At 46.0% G+C, this 23,128-nt stretch overlaps 1 protein-coding gene across 2 annotated transcripts in view; it reads right to left on the bottom strand.

Moving 5' to 3' along the window:
- Positions 1 to 556: 556 nt before the first annotated feature.
- The window catches only part of LOC146050348 (histone-lysine N-methyltransferase SETDB1-like), a 38,108-nt gene continuing 15,536 nt past the window's right edge, over positions 557 to 23,128 (bottom strand). Inside the window, exons 5-23 of one of the 2 annotated variants that reach the window (XM_083167302.1) lie at positions 21,948 to 22,026; positions 21,541 to 21,726; positions 20,387 to 20,588; positions 20,140 to 20,213; positions 17,439 to 17,629; positions 14,982 to 15,111; positions 13,284 to 13,410; positions 11,995 to 12,355; positions 11,834 to 11,949; positions 10,142 to 10,720; positions 8,538 to 8,654; positions 8,061 to 8,230; positions 5,537 to 6,075; positions 5,130 to 5,158; positions 4,918 to 5,032; positions 3,132 to 3,291; positions 2,252 to 2,454; positions 2,040 to 2,128; positions 557 to 1,022 (exon numbers count right to left, since the gene is read on the bottom strand). In XM_083167302.1, coding sequence (XP_083023428.1) covers positions 905 to 1,022; positions 2,040 to 2,128; positions 2,252 to 2,454; positions 3,132 to 3,291; positions 4,918 to 5,032; positions 5,130 to 5,158; positions 5,537 to 6,075; positions 8,061 to 8,230; positions 8,538 to 8,654; positions 10,142 to 10,720; positions 11,834 to 11,949; positions 11,995 to 12,355; positions 13,284 to 13,410; positions 14,982 to 15,111; positions 17,439 to 17,629; positions 20,140 to 20,213; positions 20,387 to 20,588; positions 21,541 to 21,726; positions 21,948 to 22,026 — 3,585 coding nt within the window. In that variant the 3' untranslated portion in view covers positions 557 to 904. Of the gene's footprint in view, positions 1,023 to 2,039; positions 2,129 to 2,251; positions 2,455 to 3,131; positions 3,292 to 4,917; positions 5,033 to 5,129; positions 5,159 to 5,536; positions 6,076 to 8,060; positions 8,231 to 8,537; positions 8,655 to 10,141; positions 10,721 to 11,833; positions 12,356 to 13,283; positions 13,411 to 14,981; positions 15,112 to 17,438; positions 17,630 to 20,139; positions 20,214 to 20,386; positions 20,589 to 21,540; positions 21,727 to 21,947; positions 22,027 to 23,128 lie in introns of both variants that reach the window. The other variant, XM_083167301.1, reaches the window with a different exon arrangement.

The following is a 23,128-nucleotide window of genomic DNA, read 5'->3' on the forward strand; positions in this document are numbered from 1 at the left end:
ATTCTCAACTCCACGCCGACATGGATAGTGGGGGTATGAAAAGGTTGTAGGACGCGTACCGCTGCGCTCGCCACGCTTCGGGTTGACGTTGATCGTGGGGTGGCGTTACCAATTGTGGGGGCCATTTCACACTTCAGGGTGCCCATTTGGCCTCTGTGGGCCATTTAACATTGTTTCCTATGGAAAAATCGTGTCAATTGAGGCATTGAACAGTAAAATTGGGTCAATTGAGAAATTTAACATTGTTCCTTATGGGAAATCGCAGGCATTGCGTCGGTCGCGTCGCACCCGATTTTTAGTGCATTTAATGGCTGCGATGCCCGCGATTTTTTTACCTGCGATGCCCACGATCAAAATCGTGGGCGCCGTGCTAGGTAAAGAGTACCAGGATGACATATGTGGACTAAAACTATATGCACAATAATGCAGAATCACTACAAAGTAATCCCATTATTAAATTATGGATATACTGTGCAACAAGGATTCAAGTACATATAAAAAGGCAGTCTTCAAGACTCCAGCGTCCACCAGCCTAACGCATATAAAACAAAAAAAACAAATCTACATAGTTTATTCCATATATATTTACACTCAACCCACAGAACAATATCCAGCTAAATCCAGTCCTGGAAGGATTAAACTCATTTTATTATTATTCAGAAATGAAAAACATTAAAAATAGCAAGCCTAACATGTAAAAGTAAAAAAGGACCACGATGACTTCTTCTCCCTCCAAACATTAAGCTTCATTAAAAGAGTCATAACGAGAGAAGGTGGAGGACACAGCGAGAAGACAGACTCCGATTTAAAAGCCGGAGCACTTCCACCACAGGAGAACTGCTGCGGAACGCACACGGCTCATTGATAGCACCAGGATGGGGTATGTGTATTAGGTGAGAAGGGGTTACAGGAGGCGGCCTCTGCATTCTGTGGATCCGCAGCAGCACAGGAGTTTCTTGCTTTCGACGCTTCCCACTTCGTAGTTATAATCCCAGGTCAACTCCGTTCCGGCTCGTATCCTCCTAAGAGACCACAACGGAAAGTGTAATTCAGGATAATATTACAGATGCTTTCGTTGGGTTTTATAAAATAATATGTAAGACAATCTAATCTAGATAGGCCTCCCCCATCAGGGGGTTATGGGTGCAATGGAGGATGTCAATACCTAGACAGTGGTACAGCAGTGAACATAGCGGACTATCACAGCACAAGTGTCATGGGTTCAATTTTTGAAAGGTGGCTATCTGTGTGGGGTTTATATGTCCCCTCTCACTGACTGCATGGGTTGCTTCCAGGTGTCATGGTTTGTTCTTATGAGTGAGATAGTTTAGACACACACAATATGTGTACACCTACAATAAATCTAATCCCAAATATGTTAACAACACTTGGTAAAAGATATGGACCAGCGTCTCAATTATTCCACACGTCCAAAAAGGCCTGCTCATACATAGAAAGTAATTGCCGTAGTGCCTCTGCAAGGCAGCTACATGTTCCTCCGTCCACGCAATTCCTGTAAACCTTTCACCTCGCCTTTGAGATTTATGTTTTTACCTAGTTTATAATTTTGTTTGAGACTCATACAGGACACAGGGATCCCATCCTGACGCATGTGACTTAAAGGAGTTTGTTCCATCTCTGGTTCACTTGTCCAACTGTGCGGTGTTTGGGACTTCATCCTAATTCTCGTTCCTGTCCTCGGCTTGATAACTTAATTGGCTTATATAGGACTGGAGACAGGGTATAGGGGAGAAGAATCCTGGGTTCCCGGGAAGTCAAGAGTTTATCCATTTGCTGAACGGCTTCTACCAAATAGTTATCTTCTACCTACCGTAAACCTTAGGTCTCCTATGGATCTTCAAGAAAAGGCTCTAACCAGGTAAGAACGTAAATCTCTTTATCTTACATGACTGGTGTGGTGAAACAAACAAACAATCAGCCTACAGTGTACAGATAATGCTAATATTCCTGGGACTGCTTCCACTTGGAGTCCCATCACAGCATTGAGAGCCGCTTCAAGAGGAATGTACATCACTTACTTGCTGGCAAAGAAAGCCACCCAGGGGAAGCGGAGGTCATGTGTGTCCACAAACACGTTCTGGACAAACAGGTTAGGACTGCAGCTGTGCTGTAATAGGATACAAAGACAGCAATAAGGGATCAGATGGATTTTTCATTTATATAGGATTGTGATATTCATAGAAATATGGCAGCGTAACGTTTGTGAATGATTATTTGCTTCATTTCTTACATTCAAGTATCTTCCCAAGTTTCCCTCCAACTTGGCGTCGATAATGTAACAGGATTCCTCCCCATCATAAAACTGGCGTGTCGTCCTCTGCCCGCCATCCCCTTTGTCAGCAGATGGCATATTGGGCTTCACAGTCATACCGTAAGTGGATTTCAAGGCAAAACCGCGAGTGGATTTTACAGCCACTTGTCTCTTTACAGGACCTGGCCAAACAAGGTGACACATAACACTTATAAACATACTGTTCTTCTTAGTCAACATTCATCTTTCAAAGTGATACTAAAAAGACAATTAAAAAAATAATAATGTTATTTTATATTTCTACTACATCATTTTCTATGTCTATTTTGAGCACCTTGGGGTATAGGAGGCACACAAGGGGCAGATTCAATTTGGAGCCATGTTTAGGGACATTAAAAAACCTTGAGTACCTCACTCCTAATTTTGGATTACTGTGGTACCCAATCAAACATTGTGGTGCGTAAAAAATGTTTTTTGTAAAAAATGTAAGTCACCTGTCCACAACTGCCTACGGTCTCCCATCTGCCCTGCCACTGTGGAGTGGACCGCTGGGAGGTAAAGCTGCTGGGAGATTTTGGAGCCAACTCCGAAAAAGAAGAAATAGAAACTCTGCACCTCATAATTTGAATGTCCTTCCGGCAATAGATTCTGCCTGCAGGCACTTATAACCTATATTAATAGAAAATATCCTCTCTATGTCCCAGTTTTTTTCGAACTAGATAAGGTCCACAGCATATGCCAAGTCCCAATCCATCCCTCTTTGCCCACTGCTCAGCCTTTGCCAGCATCTAGCGGTTACAGAGAAGGTTAGAAGGTTACAATGTACACGACCGGAGCGCCGGCCTGTCCCACGCCCCACCTGCGCTGGAGGTTACAATCTTCTTCTCATCTACATCAGAGCCAGAGGAAATGGTCTGGATGTCATCGCTGTCATTCGTATTCGTTTGGGCAGAAGGTTTCTTGGTATTAGCCCCATTTCCCACATCACTCTCCGAGCTGCTGGATAATGTCAGAACCTCCTGAAAAACACAAGTATTATAATGACCATAGGCGAGAAACAAGTCAGGTAAAATATGACAAAAGCCTTATTGGGGCTTCCAAAATATGGATACTTATGGTTTAAACAGTGTTGAGGTTCTAGACCTTTTACTCTTAGGGCCCGATTCAAACATGATCAGTGATCAGGTCTGAATTAGGCCCTTGGAATGATTAATAGGTCTAGAACCTCAACACTGTTCAAAACCTTAAGCATCCATATATTGGAAGCCCCCCAATAAGGCTGCGAATCTTCGGAGCCCATCGATCGGGTCAATGCCGCCCCGGCACACGCTAGTTCTCACCCCTGTGCACGGCTGTAAATTCATACACAGCCGTGCACACAGGGAGAAAGAAATCATTCACCATTGAATGGATTTTCAACTGGTCAGAGCGCCAAGCAGACCAGGACTAACTCAGAGCTGCGTTAGCCATGGGGAGAAAGAACCCTGCGGTACTTGTTTCCTAGCACAGCGCCCATCGTATGCCATCGCATTCCACTAATTAAGGGATGCGATGGGACCCGATTTTCGTGTCCTAAGACCCGCAATGTACAATTTTAATATCGTGTTGCATTACAATGGCATGTGATGCAATCAGACCCGATTTTTAATTGTACAGGCGAGCCCCGCGAGGATACACTGATTACTTCACATGTATTCCGCGTCCGCTCGCCTCACTGTGCTCCCCACACTATATAAAATCAACTCCACGCCGACGTGGATAGTGGGGGTATGAAAAGGTCGGAGGACATGTACCGCTGGCGCTCGCCACGCTTCGGGTTGGCGTTGATAGTGGGGGTGGCGTTAACAATGGGGGTGCATTTAACATAGTAATCACCCATCAGGGTGCCTGTACAATTAAAAATCAGGTCTGATCGCATGCGATGCGATCAGATTAAAATCGGGGGCGCCGTGCTAGGAAACAAGTACCAACCTCACTAATGACATCAGTGGCTCTCCCTCCCAATGGCTGGGGGGAATGCAATGCCAGTGCCCAGTGGCATGCTCCCAAACTGCCAACAGCGAACGGCCAGGGATAAATGCGTTTGGAGCCTACAATCACACAATCACTGCGGTCCATGCCCATGTGTGCTCGTCAGAGCTGAATCAGGCCCTTCAAAAGATTTGTGATCCCGATGTGCAGTTCTTATGGTAGGAAACCCCTGACTTGCACATCTATGGAGAGCAAGCAAGGTTTTTCCTATCTTAATATATGTGAAGCCAAATTTCTAAATGATCTGTCAAGATTGCTTAGAAATGAAGCACGGATCGCTCCTTGTGTATGGCCCCCGGCGACGGTAATGCTCGGTCTGAAGACATAGTGTTAAGTATACAGCATTGCCGTGAAATAGGGTAAATAGTAGCAACTGCCCCAGGCAGACACTTCTGGACAAAAGGAAAAAGCCAGGTTCAATGTTCTTAGAATGCTAGACCGGAAGGTTCAAGTGAAAACAGCAGCCTTGATCACTTACACTGCAACAATACATTTTCTTACATTAGCAGAATCATTAAGTGCACCCCTTTATATGATCTCGGCAACATATGGCAAACTGTAAAACATTTCCAATTCAAAGCTTTAGAAATAATAGCGCTGGTGATCCTACTCACATCATTAGTCTGGCGTCTGCTTTGGTGCTTCGCGGTTTTGCTGGCTGGTCTAGTCGCACCCTGTGCATTAGCTGGGGAAGGGTTATAACCGTACACTTTGTTGCCATCTCCACGCCTACAGATCAGAGCGGTGGAAGAAAAACATTCAGCGGACAGACATTTATAGTAGAACTTTTTAGGCTGCGTGATGAACGAGTAGAACCTGTACATACCCGGGCAACTTATCAGCTTCCTTAGTCTCCTGCAATGGAGCAGAAAGATGGGCGATTATTAACATGTGAAATACAAGAGACAAAGGCTGGAAAACCCCAAGAACAAAATATACCATAATAGTAAGGATTATTCCTTATCGGGGGGGATTTACAATAAGTTGCCACTGCACCGCAGGCACACACCTATCTGCAGGTCCGGGCGGGCAGCAGGCGACAGCAAGTGAGCGACGGGGCAGGCAGCAGGAAAAAAAATTAGCTCCCTCAACCAATCAGTGGCTGGCCAGTCTTTTGAAATATTTTTTTTTTACCCCCCTTCCCCTATATTAATTGCTAGGTGCAGTTATAACCTTATTCTGTGCACATGCAATAGTTTTCATTATGACCCCAGAGGCCAGGTTGATCCTCACCTTCACATTCTCCTCTTTCTTTGGCTGTTTCTCTGCATCCGGCACTTCTCCCATTTTAATAGATGACCTGCTATCAGAGTCCATGTAGGTGTCGTTCATGGTGTTGGAGCTCAACCAAGAAGCCACCTTATTCTTAGAGGTCTCCTCGGGGAGCTTGCAATCCGTGTTCTCTCCTTGGCTGGTCTGCCTAACTAAAGCAGAGTCCTTGGAAGCAGTCTCTGAGGTTCCGTTTTCTTTTTGACCCCTGGTTTGTCGCCGTGTTGCGTAGCTCCTCCATATGGAGCTGGTTGTAATGTCCTCGTTCTTCCCAAAGTTGTCATCTGAACTATCATCAGCGGACTCCTCCTGGCCCTCACTGCCAGAGGCGTCTTCGCGGTCTTCCTTGAGGTCCACACCGCTGCTGTCGGAAGACGACTTGACGTCGCTTTCGTAACCTTCTTTGTAGTTTTCTACACTTTCAATGTGGTCTAAATTGGCAAAGTACTCGTCACCCATCTCCAGGCCTTCCTTGTCCGCAAAGTCATCAGTCAGGATCTTACCTGTGGGGAAGCAGAGATTGGGATAGTGAGCACACACTAGACCTCAAGTAAGTGCAGGTACTACGTAACTTCACTGGTTTTTAAAAGCTACGTTTCCATATAGGATGGTACCACACAGAGAGAGTTGTAAATGGACAACAGCTGGAAGACCTATCGGTGTAATAACGGGTACAGCCCATAGCAAGGACAATCCCTTGATGCCTTAGCAGACCGTGATGCCCACAGCAGCGCCTAAGGTGCTTTCTCAAAGGGACAAATGTGCACCTAAACCTGCACCCCCATCACCCCCCATTAACTACTGTCAGAAGAAGCTACTTGCTATGACTCCAGCTACAGTACATACATATCATTGGCATGCAATGTAGGAACAATGACACCTGCTGTTATTCTTTGACACCCTTGCTGTAGATCAATCAACAGGATACAAACTCACAGACCAACAGCTGTTGTGGAACTACACTTCCCAGCATGCCCTGCCACAGATTTTATATAATGCATTGCTAAAACTGTGCCAGGGCGTCATGGGATGTGTAGTTCCACAACAGCTGGAGGGACATGAGTTTGACACCACTGATCTACATTGACAGTCAGTTGGTTGACAGCAAAAGGTCGACTGGATCAAAAGGTCGACATGATTTTATTTATTTTTTTGTTTTGTTTTTATACACCATCCACGTTAGCATAGAGGGAGAATATAAATGTGTTGAGCGTAGTAAGGCACGGAGCCCGAAGCATGGCGAGCAAAGAGCCATGGAAGGGTAAGCTATACACTAATTGATGGTCCTTGCCGACAAGTGTCTACATTCACAACAAAAAATGACCCTTTTCACCCGGTCGACCTTTTGACTGTCTTATCTAGATACTGTAGATCTATCAATCCACAACATTTATTCTTAGGTAGCCCTTTTGTTGATTACTGCCCCTACACAAAACAAAAATAAATATTGGTACTCGTGTAGTTTCACGGCGGCAGTTACGTAGTTAGCGTAGTGTCCCTGTCAGAATCAGCGTAGTGTTCCCGTGGCCTGCGTAGTGAGCGTCCCTGTCAGAATCAGCGTAGTGTTCCCGTGGCCAGCGTCCCTGTCAGAATCAGCGTAGTGTTCCCGTGGCCAGTGTAGTCAGCGTCCCTGTCGGAATCAGCGTAGTGTTCCCATGGCCAGCATAGTCAGCGTCCCTGTCAGAATCAGCGTAGTGTTCCCGTGGCCAGCGTCCCTGTCAGAATCAGCGTAGTGTTCCCGTGGCCAGTGTAGTCAGCGTCCCTGTCAGAATCAGCGTAGTGTTCCCGTGGCCAGTGTAGTCAGCGTCCCTGTCAGAATCAGCGTAGTGTTCCCGTGGCCAGTGTAGTCAGCGTCCCTGTCAGAATCAGCGTAGTGTTCCCGTGGCCAGCGTAGTCAGCGTCCCTGTCAGAATCAGCATAGTGTTCCCGTGGCCAGTGTAGTCAGCGTCCCTGTCAGAATCAGCGTAGTGTTCCCGTGGCCAGCGTAGTCAGTGTCCCTGTCAGAATCAGCGTAGTGTTCCCGTGGCCAGCATCCCTGTCAGAATCAGCGTAGTATTCCCGAGGCCAGCATCCCTGTCAGAATCAGCGTAGTATTCCCGAGGCCAGCATCCCTGTCAGAATCAGCGTAGTGTTCCCGTGGCCAGCGTAGTCAGCGTCCCTGTCAGAATCAGCGTAGTGTTCCCGTGGCCAGCGTAGTCAGCGTCCCTGTCAGAATCAGCGTAGTGTTCCAGTGGCCAGCGTCCCTGTCAGAATCAGCGTAGTGTTCCAGCGGCATCGCTTAAGTAGTTAGCGTAGTCAATAGAGCATGTTCCCACGGCCGCTGAAGTAGTTAGCGTAGTCAGTCAGCATCCCTGCCAGTATCAGCCGCAATAGGGTTGCCGTACCCTGCCGCAATATTTACTGAGATGCACAAGCGTCTGAGATGCTCCTGCACCTCAGACAAATTGCAGGATTATCCCCTGATCTAGCCCAATCCCATCATCCGTACCTGCATAGATGCAGACGAAGGAGCCCTTGGCAATGTCATCCAGGCAGCGAATCCCCCAGCCCTTGTTCTGGGTCTTGAAGAGCTGGAGACGCACTTGGAGGCCGTGCTGTACCAGGCGATTAGTGCACATATTGACGTTGCATTTACACCTCTTGTTACATTCGTACATTCTGCAAAACAAAGAGGCGAATACTATGATTTCTATGGGATTTCCAATCATACAATCAAGAAAACTAAAATGATCAGGAAACACGCTCTTCTGACTACTGCACCTGGCAGCACTTCCCACAGGGATACAGTGACATTGAACACATTTCACCATTTCCTCACACTCACCTTGGTTTATTTCCATTATTGCAGAACTATAAGCAGTAAAAAATTGTTCACTTTTATTCTATTGCAGCCAGTAACTGCAGCATGCTGAGAGTCAGAGAATGTGTGGTCACATAGACTGACAGTACCATAGTGCGTCCTTACCCAGTGGGGAGACATTCTTCCAGTCTCTTGTGCGTGTAACCTGCGGCTGTGTTAGCCTGTGCCCCAGGCGTGCAACGAGTGGCGTCAATGGTCAATTGGTGACATGAACATTTCGACCTGAAAATGGACAAACATACGTCATATGTATAAGCTATTACGTAAATGAACAGTAGAATACATTGTGTAATATAAATGAAGACATGTTGAAGATCTCACAGAATGGTTTTGGAAGTAGCTTTTTCAACAAGCATGGCTGGCTACTCATCCTTTAAGACGTTAGGAAGCCTGCTGTGGACAGGAAAATGGTCTATCAAACAAAGATACAGTGACAGAACATAAGACCCACTTGGCCCATCTACTCTGCCCCTAGTTATTCTAACAGCAGTGTTTTTCAACCACTGTGCTGTGGCACACTAGTGTGCCTTGAGCCGTTCTTAAGTGTGCCCCCAGACCTAGAGATGCCCAAACCAGTTTACAGCCACCACCAGTTCAACTGTTATTTACTGGTCTCTTCTTTTCATGTAAAGGGCCAATGTATTTCATTTTTGTTACCTGTGGGGACCAGTTGTTTTTTTTATATGGGGGGCCAATAGGTTTGTTTTTTTTCCTGTGGGGGTCAATGTGTTTTGCCCTGTGGGGATCTCATGGTGTGCCTTGGCAATTTTAAACTCTTATTTAGTGTGCCGCAAGGTAAAAGGGTTGAAAATTAGTTCTTTGTAAGGACATTCATATGCCTATCCAACACATTGTTCTATGGCATTACGGGCTCATTTATCATGGATCGTATATTCATCGCAGGTTTACCATCCAAAAAGGGCGTTTATTTAGGGAAAAAAAAAAAATATGTAATGATAAATATGCCCCCTAGACTCTACCACCTCTGACCGGAGGCCATTCCACTTATCCACTACCCTTTCCATGCATTCTGGTACGCCGTAATTATCAAGGAGCATTTGATTACTTTCACTCCCTATGTAAAAATATGATGTTTTATGACACAATTATGATTCTTAGTAGCTTTTGGAAAGATATTCCGTTGGGTTTAACAGTTCCAGGAGAGTATCCACCTTGAAATATTTGGAGAGGCCGATAATCCATAATGCTGAAGGAAGATACCCAACAGATAAGCCTTCAAAATCTTGTTGGTCTGTTTTTGGTACGCACCCAGATTCAAATGAATTGTATGCTCACTCCATTATTTCTAACTGGTTACTCAACGGCCACGATTCAACGAAGGTGGCTGAAACCAACGGCCTTCACATTCTTCTTCGTGTGTAATTTTAAGCTACCAACGTGTATTTATGATGCACACCGTCATTTGGCTTGCAGAATATATATCTGACTGATTGTTCTGCATACTCTCGCTAGCTTGTCTACTGTATGGTCTGATGCATTTCACTCTTTTAATATTCATTCATGTATACTCGGATTCATGATTGAAGGGTGAGTTGTAGTACCCGCGACAACTAGGAAACTCCAAGCCAAGCTTTTCCAAGACTTATGCTGCTTTCACATAGCAAACCTGCTTTCCACCCGTTTTTGTAAACGTTTCTTAAAACAGGTCTAAAGCCAGTTAGAATGGAAGCATAATTGCCGACTCCTACCTGTCTCGGCATCCATCCGTACAGTCACATCCCAACAGGAAGTCCGAGCTGGTGTTTATGAACACCCCCCTGCCCGGGATCCTCTCCTTGCTGTAATCCACCTGCGGAGGAGGCGTCCTGTCTATCTCGTTCACGCAGGAGAGCTGCACGTCCTCCCTGCCGTATGTGATATCTGGGATGTAGTAAAAGGGTTTGTGCGGCTGGAATTTGCGGTCAACCAGCACATAAGGGTCCAGGCAAAACATCTCTAAAAATAAGATGTCGCAGTGCGTCTCGAAGATGAAGCGTTCTATCTCTGGCATGGTCCGCAGGCTGAGCCCGCACGGCGTTTTATAGATGACGTGGAACCCCATCTTGCGGTTCACTCGCCGACGGGCGGTCATGCGCCTGAAGTCGTAAAGTAGCGGGACAAGCAGAGGGTTTTTGCCCCGATGCTGAATGGGGCGGATCCGGGACAAACAGGAACGACTGCAGACGTGAGGTAGGTAGAAAGGCTTCTCCATAGGGGCCTTGTAACTGTTCTCTATCGGTAACTGGTTCGATTGAGCGAAATTGAACTGGGGAGCAGCGGTCACAAACCTGTACAGAAAGGGGAAATAAGCAGACACGTGACTGATTACTAATGCTGGTGAATGGACATCCACCCCCAAATAGAGTCATAGGGGATCCAATAAGGCCTGTGTCATCATATACCCAACTGTGAAATGCGAGATAACAGCAGTACTAGTTAGAAAAATAATAAAATATTTTCTATAAAGAAAACCTCTACGCACCGAACTGGATATATTTTCTATAAAGAAAGTGGTGGTTCAGTGTAAAAATACATTCCACCACTAGTTAGTCTGGGGACAATGACCGAAACGCACAGGCCCCCATCCACTTTTACACTTACCTGCAAAATGGGGTTCTTTTCCGGACATTGCAGCAATTCCCCACAGGAAACAAGCCCAAATCTCGGGTGAATTACAGCAGGTCCGATGCGATGTGCGATCCCGTGTGCATTGCACTGGAGCATGCTAGTTGCACAAGCAAGCTCTCGGATTGGCTTAGATTGCAAGCGATATATAGTATGCAGAAGGATCGCAAGCAATAGATCACATGCGATCCTGCCGTACAGGACCTTGTTGGGAGGTTTAAGGGGGGGGTTCCGGGCAACTTCTCAGAGGGGAGAGGTCACCCTAATGTATTGGGGGCGTAAGTCACATCTCTGAGCCTAAAGCCCCATACACACTAGAGGATATTGTAAAAGATATCGCTCCAAAAGTGCCTTCTGAACGACATCTTTTACAATATCATATAGTGCAGCCATATCCAAACTATGGCCCTCCAGATGTTGTGAAACTACAAGTCCCATCATGCCTTGCCATAGTTTTAGCATTCCCCAATAGCAAAACTGCGGCAAGGCATGATGGGACTTGTAGTTTCACAACAGCTGGAGAACATAGTTTAGACATGGCTGATCTAGTGTGTACACTGAATATCATTAATGATGTCGACCATGGCCCGGTCCGCCTGGGCCCTTAACTGAAGGATTGTACTTACAACATACACAGAAGTCCATAAGTGCCAGTATTACCAGCTTTATATTTTGCCCACTTTCCTGGACATAGCACCAGTAGGAAATATTTCGCGAACCAATGTTTTGAGTCTGGGTAATGCCTATAGCACTGGTTCTGGCCTGCGGAAACTCACCTGTTAGCTTGTGACACTTGTATAGTTTGGACAGTATGATTGGGTTGAATGTTGTGTACTGTTTGAATAGTCTGTATTGTCTGGATCCCTTGGACAGATTGAATAGTCTGGAAAGTCTGGTTCTGCTGATAGACCTGGTTCTGCTGATGGACCTGTTGCACCTGGTTCTGCTGATGGACCTGTTGCACCTGGTTCTGCCGATGGACCTGGTTCTGTTGATGGACCTGGTTCGCCTGATTCTGCTGATGGACCTGGAGCGCCTGATTCTGCTGATGGACCAAGTTCTGCTGATGGGCATGGTTCAACAGGAGCACCTGGTTCTGCTGATAGACCTGGTTTGCCTGGTTTACCAGGTTCTGCTGAAGTCCCTGGTTCATCAGGTGCATCTGGCTCTGCTGATTTGACAGTACAGGGCGTACACCAGGTGGCTGCTCGCCAGGTACTGGCGATGTCTGGCCAGAACCAACTGAACCAGGACGGAATGCCGTACTTTTCTTTGCCACTTGCTTCTTGGACTGTGACCTGCCAAAGCAGAAAGGTGACACAGGTAAGAGAGCATCCACAAAATACAGTCAATGTGGCGTGAACCAGCCAGCACATATTTAACATCAATAATTACATGTATGTTTATAGGTGCTAAAAGGTTCCAACCACACTATATAGAGGGTGCTCCAGCCCTGGGGAACTTTTTAAGTGTCACGTCGCCAAAGGTTGCCCATCGCATAGAAATTTACAACACTTATTAAAAGGACCCTCGTACATCTAACCCAGTCACTAAACCTATAAATATGATAAAGGAGAAGATACAGACTTCTATAACTGAGCAGACTCCTGGCAGAGAATCTTATATTTGAATATTGCACATCATTTACGTTTACATTGTTTTTAAATACCTTTTAAATGGTTTATGTAGTGTGTTCGCTATTATTTCTTCATAAGGAAACTTCAAGTGAAATGCTCATCTGGTACGCAATACCAAAACACACGCGCCATCAAGTGGACGTGCTACGTATTGCTATATAGTAAATAGATGACAGCTCAATGCCAAAGAACATGCCAAATAAAAATTACCCGGAACCAGACCCTGGTAGCCTGGATGCCCACGGTTTCTAGCATAAAATCTGGGCTGGAGATTTTTACTCCCCATTAACTTATAAGCTGTGCCCATGGTGGACAGGGACAGTATCCCAAAAAGTAAGAAGGGATAGAACATCTTCTAGACTCAGGCATTATCTGCATATAGACTATTGAGTCCAACATGTTCTGAAGACTTAACAATATAAAAGTATAACTGCATAAATCAGAATTGTAGCAAAAGGTTTGCATGTGCCACATATTGTTTTACGTAGAGAGTAAATTAAATGTACAATACCACCAGGAGCGAGTAAACTTTAGCATATAACTGATATTCCGCTAGGTTTACAAATTGGAGGAAAGCGATTATCCTTACTCTGTGTCCATAGCACTCGGTGATGGGATGGACTCAGGAGAGGCTGGCGTTGTAGGTTTAAATGACGGCTCACTCCCTGTGAGGTCGTGTGTGTACTGTACCACTGGCCCCTTACTCCGCACTGCACCTGTAAGTCACAAAGAAGGGCGGACTGCTTTATTCCTGAATCCTGGCACAGGTGGAGTCTCCCATATCCAAAACTCTTGGGACCAGAAGTATTTTAGACCTTCCACAATATTTTGTACTGATTTTGTAAACAAGAATCATCATACCATCAGAAAGCAAAAAGCGTCACTCACTCATGCTGCTTTCACACCGCAAAACCTGCTTAGACAAGGTATTTAAAAAGTTTTTTAAAAAACGGGTCAGAGCAAGTTTAACCCCTTTCACATCGGATGTTAATACCTGGACTAAAGCAGGTTTGCAGTGTGAAAGCAGCAAGGCTCATTCCCGGTAGCTGCAGTCCTCACCGAGGAGAACTAGGGGACCGCACACACAGTACTGATTCCCGCACCGGTCGCAGTGTGAGAGCCCCGCACCATACACGTGAACGCGCACTCGCTCTCCTCCCCTCCAAACCGCCACGCCTAGCGAGAGACACACAGGCCTGGGAACCTGCGTTGGTTCCGCTACAGGCTGAGCGCCCTGTTTCCCGGTTACCCGCTGCCATGTTCAGCTGGGTCAGCAAGGACGCCTACAGGAAGAAGGAGCCCGAACTCTTCCAGACGGTGGCCAACTGCTGGTTGTGGCAGTACAGCACGGGGAAGACCACCTTCATCCGGCACCTGATGGAGCAGGACTTCCCCGGCATGAAATTCGTGCCCACCACCGACTCATTCATCGCCGTCATGCACGACCCGGTGGAGGGGGTGCTTCCCAGGAACGCGCTGGTGGTGGACCCCAAAAAGCCCTTCAGAAAGCTCAGCGCCTTCGGTAACGCATTCCTGAACAGGTCAATGCCGGCCATACACCACCCGCCGCCTACTGTAGCACTACAAGTCCCAGTAAAAGCTGTGCTAGTTGCACAGCTGTATCAATGTGATGAGCCCTGCTCTATGCATTATGACCCCGGAAGGTAGTGTACCAGAGCATGTATATGAGGGATGCTGAGCCAGCGCAGTGCATATTTAATGGCCGGCTCATTACATATGCACTGTGCTGGGGACCAATAGTGTTCGCTGCTGCCTGGGTGCCGTTTCAGACCCGTTCAGATAGCAAAAAAAAACGACCGTTTTTTTTTTAAACGGTAAAATCACACTGCACCTTTCAGACCGCACATATTACCGTTTTAAAATGGTTAAAAATCTGCAAAATACCGGGTTTTTTTGTGCGGTCTGCAAGGGTCATCAGTTGTGTTTAAAAAATGTTAGATCTCAGAATATTGTGGATATCGGAGACCCAACCTGTAAATGAAAACTAAAGCTGGGTAAAGACTTTGCGATATGTCGTCCATCCCGATAGATCGGTCCTACATATCGGGCACATCGTCTGTACCCACTACTGCGAGCTCCACTGGGTCGATTGTCAGATCAGGACAACAGAAAGCATGCATTTGAATGTTGCCAGGAAGGACGCATTGCGTGGTCGGCCATGGTGTACATGTCGGTCGATGTATGGTTACTATTGACTAAGGAACACACATCGTTAAGTGTGTAGCCAGCTAAATGATTCCTTAGAAACTAGCAGGAAAAGACTCACCCACATTAGGGCGCGTTCGCTGTTGTCCCGCTTGATTTTTCTCATGAGTGGAAGCTGTGGACGTTTTCATGCTGAACATGGGCTCCAAACGAGTGGACCCTCGATATATCCACTCACAGCGCTTGTCGTCCTGAAATATACAGGGAATGCTCCTTTATTGGAAATAATGTAATACTAGCACATACAACTATAATAACACATATTATACCAAAAGGGACAGAACAAAACAGTCTAATCGCAGACCAATCATGTGCAGACCCAAACAGCAAACACCACAGCCATACACATACATGTCAGAGCAGCCGCAGTTTCATTGACTTGAAGCCGATGTTTAGGGAAATAAAAGTTTTCTGGGTGTGTGCGTAAAAACGCAGGCGTGCCCAGGTGCTTTTGTGATGGGTCTCTGACGTCAGTGGTAACCACTTCTGGAACGATTCTTTTGCAGATTGGTTGAAGCCCTAGAATGGTGCAGTTTAAAAAAAAAAACTGTGTGTGCGAGGTGAGCAACGGCAGGGGGCGACAGCTGTGCTACCGCTGCGGCATGGCCGTTGTTAACGAGGACCTGCATTGTCCGGACATGCTGGATGAGGTTGTTAACAATGCGAGCGAGTGCGCATCATTAAAGACAGGGAGTGTACAGACTAGGTGATATTGTCCACAATATCGCTCAGAAAGGGCTGAGCGATATTGTGAACAATAGCGCCTAGTGTATATGGGGCTTACAGTCCAATGCGAATTCTTTTCTCGATCAGCGATCCATTCTGAATTAGGCCCAAGGTGGGAATCAAACCATAACCTCAGTGCTGTGAGGCAATTCCACCATCCCTACTGCCTGGCAGACGGCACATACAGGCCAGGGGTGGGATAGCACATGTGAAGGGGTCAGAAAAGAATATAAAAAAAAACAGGTAGAGAGAACTTACAATGGGATTTATGAGTTAGGAACCCACTATTTTTAAAGGATGAATCTCTTGGAGTCATAAGCAAATGAGAAAAATCTGTGGAACAATAGCCATGTGCAATACACCTTGTTAATACAAGAAATACTAAACAGCAGCCGCACTGTAGAGCCGGAATATATAATCAATTATTACAACAGAAAACAATTACAGAGAACCTGTTACACAGATACACAACAATAATATTGTTAAAAACACTGCGACAGGACATAATGGTGAACTTGTATCAAGGATACCGGCAATCCCATACAATAAAAGGGTAACACTGCGCCTCACATTTATGGAGGGGGGGGGGGGGGGGGCGATCAAGTGTTTTGTGTGCTGGCAACCACTAGATCGAGAAATTAAAGTATTGCCCCGTTCGGGCACACACACACAACACCCGGCGTGACATTACTGGTATGTTGTTCCGTCATTTTGACAGGCTAATAATTAGTAATCCATATTAGGAAAGCCATTCATACAAATGATGGTACATACTCATCAATCTTTGCAGGTTCCACACCTAGACATTTAGTACAAAACAAAGTGATTCTACATTTATTTATATAATACCAGCATAATCCAGTAATAAACAGAGGCTAGATATTAGCAGGGACGTACTAGGTCACCCGACAGGTGCACTCATTACTGACTGACACAGTTTAAAAGAGCCACAGTGGAGCTAATTAGATCACTTGTGATTCTGTGAGGAAACCTGCGAAACATGCACTGTGTGGGGTCCTGAGGACCGACTTTGAGAATCTGTGCTGTATCGTACCATGCAAACAGAATCGCTATTGCATTGTGTTCTAGCTATAGTATCAACGTCTACAGATTGGGAGCGCAGGATCGTGTTAGGACATGAGTATGTGTCCCTGGGTCGACAGGCCTTAAGTTGACACCTGAAAACAGTCAACCTGGCTATGGGTCAGTAGGTCGACACAAGCATTAGGTCAACAACGGGAATGTTGATAGTCAAAAGGTCGACAAAAGTTCTTCCCTTTTGTCCCGAATGTCAACATAAATTCTATTATACGATTTATTTTACCACGAGATCTATGAAGATTCATGTTACTATCTCAGACAATAATTACAATAATCGACCTTCCAGTTCATAACCCATGGAATGAACACGTCTTCATTTGCCCGGCCCTGAGCATGTTCTGAGGAGAGGAAACCCCAGCAGTGACGACATACTAGGTAAGTGCTCCCTGGACATCGGGTTAATAACGCCCAATGCCCCAGTGCAGATAATGAAAGCTTCTAACCCAAGAAAGCTCAGCCTTTGTGGTTACCACAGAACCTGAAGACTCTGGTCCAACCAAACTGAGGAATTAGACCCAAAAAGCCTCTTCACAGAGTAGGGTCAAGGTAGCAATAAATAAAATGGTCAAGGAAAGGAAAGCCAATATGGCTGCATTGGTAATCCACAGGGAACACATTAAGGACATGTACACCAAACACACCCAGATCCTGGAGAACCCTCCCATGAGAAGCAGACAAAACATGCTCCTACCAAGAATAAGATCTTCACCAAGCTCCCATCTACTTCTTCCACCTTGGACTTCCACCAGGTGCCCTCCCACTCTGTCTTGATCAGCTGACCGGTTTTGAGCAGCACCATTGGCCGGTTGGGGTAGGCCGTGACATACTCCTCAACAAAGTCCCGACAGGGAATATCTTCTATGTCCTCCCAGGATTTGTTGACTGGCAATGGGCGGAAGAAACACTGGTCATCATTGCATATCAATAACAAGTCACCCATCATGAGCATTTCCTACTCTCTCTAAGGCCAGTATTCAATGAGAAATGTTCTCCGTGCATGGCGAGAGATTTTTTCTCTCGCCATGCACTCTCCGTGTTCCGGAGCCTCCTGCTCCCACTATTCAACGTGTTAAAGACTCGCCGCCACTCGCGGCGAGTCTTAACCCCTGCAGCGGACGAGCGTCCGCGGCAGGGAGCTGTCAGGGAGCCGGGGGACGTAGCAGCCAAGAGAGATTAAAGTCTCTCTTGGCTGCTGCAGGGGATATGGGGAGGGGAGCAGGGCTCCCCGGGACCCAGGCAGCACAGGCTGCCCCCCCTATAGCCAGCGGGGGACCCAGTATTCACTGTACCCGAACGTGCTTCGGGTGCAGTGAATATATGAATATCTAATGAGCGGCTCGAGCGCTCCGGCCCCCTGCTGGCTGCACTGTGTAAAAAAAAAAAAAAAAAAAAAAAAATTGTAAAAAAATTATTTTTTTTAAATTAAATATATATTCATGTGCTATAGGCACATGAATAAAAATAACATGGCCCTTCACAGAAAAAAAAACCTGATTTTTTGACACCAAAATTAAAAAAAACACCCTTTTAGTTTAAAAGTTCACATTCCTGCTCTCCATCAAAAGATGGAGAATTTCTACACGGAGAGAGACGGCGAGAATCACTTAGAAAGACGGAGAATATTTCACATTGAATAGGGTGGCTCGCCTTTGGAGAAAAAAAACCTCTCTCCACCGCGTGAAAAGCACAAACTCTCCAGAAATCACAGCAAATTTTTCTCATTGAATACTGGCCTAAGTTATCATGGGCACCTAAATATAAACATTCCCGCAACAGACCCGTGCATATTGTGCGACATACATCATTATAAGCAGATTTTTAACAATATAATGTTTAATACAGATATATTTGACGGAAGTCCTCTTTCTCCTTCTACGGTGCCACCTGCCCCTTTGCCATCCCCCCTTCCCAATGCAGCTATATGTTGACCTTGGGAAGCGGATCCACCAGTACAGTCCAGAAGAGCTGGAGTACTGTGATGAGGCTCCTCCCTGTATTGGATTGGCTGGGAGCCCGCTGCACAGTGATGTCATCACCATACAGCATGCTCTCAGCTTATCAGTGACTGCATCATGGGATTCCATTATTCTATGGGCAGCATGGAGCACTTGAGAGGTCTGGATAATGCAAATGAAACCAAGAAAATACAGACGTGTTGTCATATTACAATGCTAGTGTCACGCCAAACAGCCCCAAGTCCTGTGCGTTGGGCCTTATTATTGCATGACCCCCTGCTCACGCATTGCTACTAATGCTACCCAAACACTCATGCGTTTGGATTCGATGCAACATCGAAGTGCAATGTCCATGGCATTCGATCGCATCTTATGGTGCAAAAAGTGCCCCCTTTCAGCATCCAATGTCACATGCCATCTTGCAATGGCACATCGGGTGCTGGAAGAGGGCGGCGGAGTATCGTAGCACTATGAAGTATGGCTAGTGGGTGGCAGGGGTCAGCACAGTGGCAGAATTTGAATTTTTTTTTTAACACACTGGGCGGCCCTCAGAGAGCTCAGCCAATCAGAGGGCTGTCCAGTGTTTTAAACAATTCTGCGGCCATTGCTGACCCGACAGCTGCCCTCTAGTGTAGTGTTTATTCTAGCACCCGCCAGCTTTGGAAACCCATGCAGTTCCTGTTCCCTGCCTGGGGTGTCACTGTCTGCTGTGGTATTTCTAGCACAGATCTGGTTTGCATATCAGTGCTGATATACAGACCACACTGTGCTAGAAGCACTACAGCAGACAGCGACATCCCAGGCAGGGAAGAGGAACTGCATGGGTTTCCAAAGCTGGCGGGTGCTAGAATGAACACTATAGTGTTCCTTCACAGCACTCCCTCCGGCACCCCTCTCCCCAAACCCAACACCGCTGAAAGCGTTCCCTCCGCCCCCCCACCCGTGGATTGCATTTGAGCTATCACATGTGGTTAATGACACATGCGATCGCTCCTGCAATTCAACAGGTATTATGTGCAGCACATACTATCTATTGACCCGACGGCAGGCACGCACATCCTAAAATATGCATACAGTCATTCGATTCATCGAAGAGATGTGGTCGAAATGTAACGATTGCACTCAATATCTCATAAGTGTATGGGTAGCATTAGGCGTAAGCCTACTAAAGCTTCTAAAAATGAAAATAGGTGATGTTGCCCATAGGAACCAATCAGATTCTATAATATTGTTTTTGTAATTTCTGTTACACAGGACCTGGTGGCTCGGTCACGTCAGGCATCTGATTGTAATCCTAGGTATATTTGGGACTCCAAAACATACAGGATTGGCTCCTCCAGTCTAGATTGGACCATTGCGTGCTGAACAGCATTGTTCAGCTCTAAATAAATCACATGAAAAATAGAACACAGAGCAGGAGACTACATTAACACTCACGTGGTCTGCAGACAGGGTACAGTTCTGATTGGGTGACATATGAAGCGTAGCCGTCATCAAAGAATATCAGGAACCTAAGAAATAGTAATCAACATATTGACTATGTACAGATCCCAGCACATGCCCAGGGACTAATGCAGAAATGAGCAGCCGGGCAGCCATGTGCAAATCAGATTTGTGTAATGATTCAGAGACGTACGCCATGTGCGCAGCAGCTGCGAGGTGTGAAAAAAAGCCAGGTCGTCACCTCATTTTATTCTTGTTGCTGGGAGGTTCCGCCACAATTCCAGCATAAAGCCAGATCTGGTTCCCATCTTTGTACTTGGCCACCACCCTGCTCCCTACAAACAGCTTCTCGGGTGCCGGTTGGTCGTCGTAGGCAATGTGGTTCCCGGACAGCAGGCTTTTTCCTTTGTTGTCAAACCGCACTTTGTACTTTTTACCTGTCCCTGGAGGAAGAATAGACCGGTCAAAGCATGTAACCAGATAAATGTAATGGCAGAGGTATGTAGCAGAGCTTAGTCAGGAAATCTATTCAACACTTTAAGGATCATCCTGCATTAAAGCAGAAGTAGGAGATTTCATTGCCACCGCCAGAACATCTCCATTATGGCAAAATCAGAGACCCAGGTTAGTACATAAATAAGTATCCCTTTAGCAGGTAAGCTCTAGCCTCCATTCTGTTCCATACGATATTATTAATCAGGACAAGTTCTGATTGTACAAGATGATGGCACAATATAACACTAGTTAGCCCGCTCAAAGCAAATGCTTCTGTGAAATTCTGTAAGAGAAAGATGTAGTTTCACTTGTTACCAACAGATGCCAGTGTTTCGGTGACACAGACACTAGACATATATACAAGGGTGGATCAGTAAGTACCTGTGTTTGAAGACAGGTGGCGTTGCTGAGGAAAGTTGGTATTACTATCGTGTACTACCATCTTCCAAACAACGCCATACCAAATGTCAGATTGATTCATAGGATACTGTAGTTTTTTTTTTCCTACCACGACAATGCACCAGCTATCTCATCCTGAATTGTTGCGGCCAAATTGCATGACCTGCGCTATGACATTGTTGCCGCATCCACCTTACTCTCCCGACTTGGCTCCCTGTGACTTCTTTCTGTTCCCTAACCTGAAAATGTGGCTCGCAGGGAAAAATAAATATATTCATAGCGCAATTCGTGCAATTTGGCCGCGACAATTCCGGATGAGGCATATGCAGGCTTATGCAATGGATATTTTGCATACGAGCCAAACATTAACTGTGTTAGAACCGGTGTCTCCGACATCATTAACTACATTAGTTTGCTTACAATAGACAAGAGTTGCACAAAAGAAAAGAAAAAAACCCCTCTCTTAAGGGGCCTACACACATGAGGCCAACACAAACTTACCAACCAGTTGGATGGCAATCAGAGCCCCTTTGTGCCAAGTCTTGGTTCTCTTCTTTCCAAGGATACGCATGCCCACAACTAGGTCTCCATCTTTGTTCATGTCATTGGCTGTGCCAGCCTGGTTGGATCCAGCCACAGAGCTTGTGGGAGATGCTGGGCCGGAGGCAAACTGCGTCTGCAGTCCGTCTGGAATACAGAAACCAAATACGGTAACCTACAGTGTTCCTTATTCCCTATACATGGGCAGATTTCTAGCGGAGAGCAGTTGAGTTGCCATAGAGATATTTAGAAACCAAAACAACCAGAATGCCACAAAATGAGCAACAACGCTGTAAACCAAGCAGCGGTAGAACATAGTACAGGGACATGAAGCATGGCCTGTGAGTAGATATAACTGCAGAACATACCTGACTTCTTATTGATGGCATCCACAACAATCTGCACGTCTTGTTTGCACTTCTTCATGGCCGCCATTGCATCTTTCAACTTAACAATTTAGAAAGAAAAATAATTAACATTTGATCAAAAGGGGCATTTAGGGCTACTGGAAAATAAATCCATCTTGTTCCCCCATGGCAATCGCTAGAAAAATCAGGACTCGGGAAACCCACTGATTCCATTTCAACTGCAGAATCAATGGGTTTTATTCCCGCGCAAGACCAGATTTTCTGGGGTACCTTGTGGATTTTAGGTTCATCCCCGCTGTATTCGGGGTGTTCAAGGTTACCCGAATACCTACAGAAATAATCTAAATGGCATGATTCAGACTTGTTTGCTAAGCTGCATATACTCCTATGCGGCCGAAGGGTAGAGAGTTCATTAGACGCTAGCCGACCATCAAATGATTTTGCTCTCCTTCGGAAATAAAAGTCAGTCTGAACGGACTGATTTCCTCCACCGAAAAGGGGGCAGGCACTAACATCCCGTGACGTCAGCTGTCTGGACCAGAAGGCATCGACCCGCCCGCGTTCCCAGACGAACGCACAGCGTTTTCATGGGGACGCCTATAAAATGCTGGGTGTTCCCCTGATGTGGCTCCCCTACCTGTCCAAAGACGTCTGCACATATACGGCCCCTTCTGAACAAGCCTGAATTGTGGTGCAAAATAACCAAATCTGTTTCTCCTGTTGAAATGTAATTAATTCCCCACACCTGCCACTAGATGGCGCTTGACAGAGAAGTAATCGCTCCGTTCAGGCACAGAAAGCTACTGGGAGGAGGCATTCCAGCACGCAGCCTCCTCGGGTGGCCAGCTGCAATGTGTGATAAGTCAGCACTTTGGTCGCCCAAAGCAATATTTGAGACTGTTTCACACTTGAATTACGCCCACTGTCCCTTACTATAAAATTATGCCATCAAATGTTAGGGGTCTACATGGGGTTAACCTCAATGTTACATACGGAGAGTCCTCTATTATGTACAACAATGTAAGAGGAAATCATTTGTACACACACATTGTACTGCTCCACAGTTTCTGGTTGCACCCTTTTGTCAATTCCTAGAGGTCGGACGCTCAAATGAAAACCCTTAGCACATGCAGGGATCAGCTAATAGGCTTTTCATCTGGTGAGGAATTGGAGTCTGTAAT

The sequence above is a fragment of the Crinia signifera genome, chromosome 12 (genome assembly GCF_055691185.1).
Source record: "Crinia signifera chromosome 12, ASM5569118v1, whole genome shotgun sequence".
In the NCBI taxonomy this organism is placed as follows: Eukaryota; Metazoa; Chordata; class Amphibia; order Anura; family Myobatrachidae; genus Crinia; species Crinia signifera.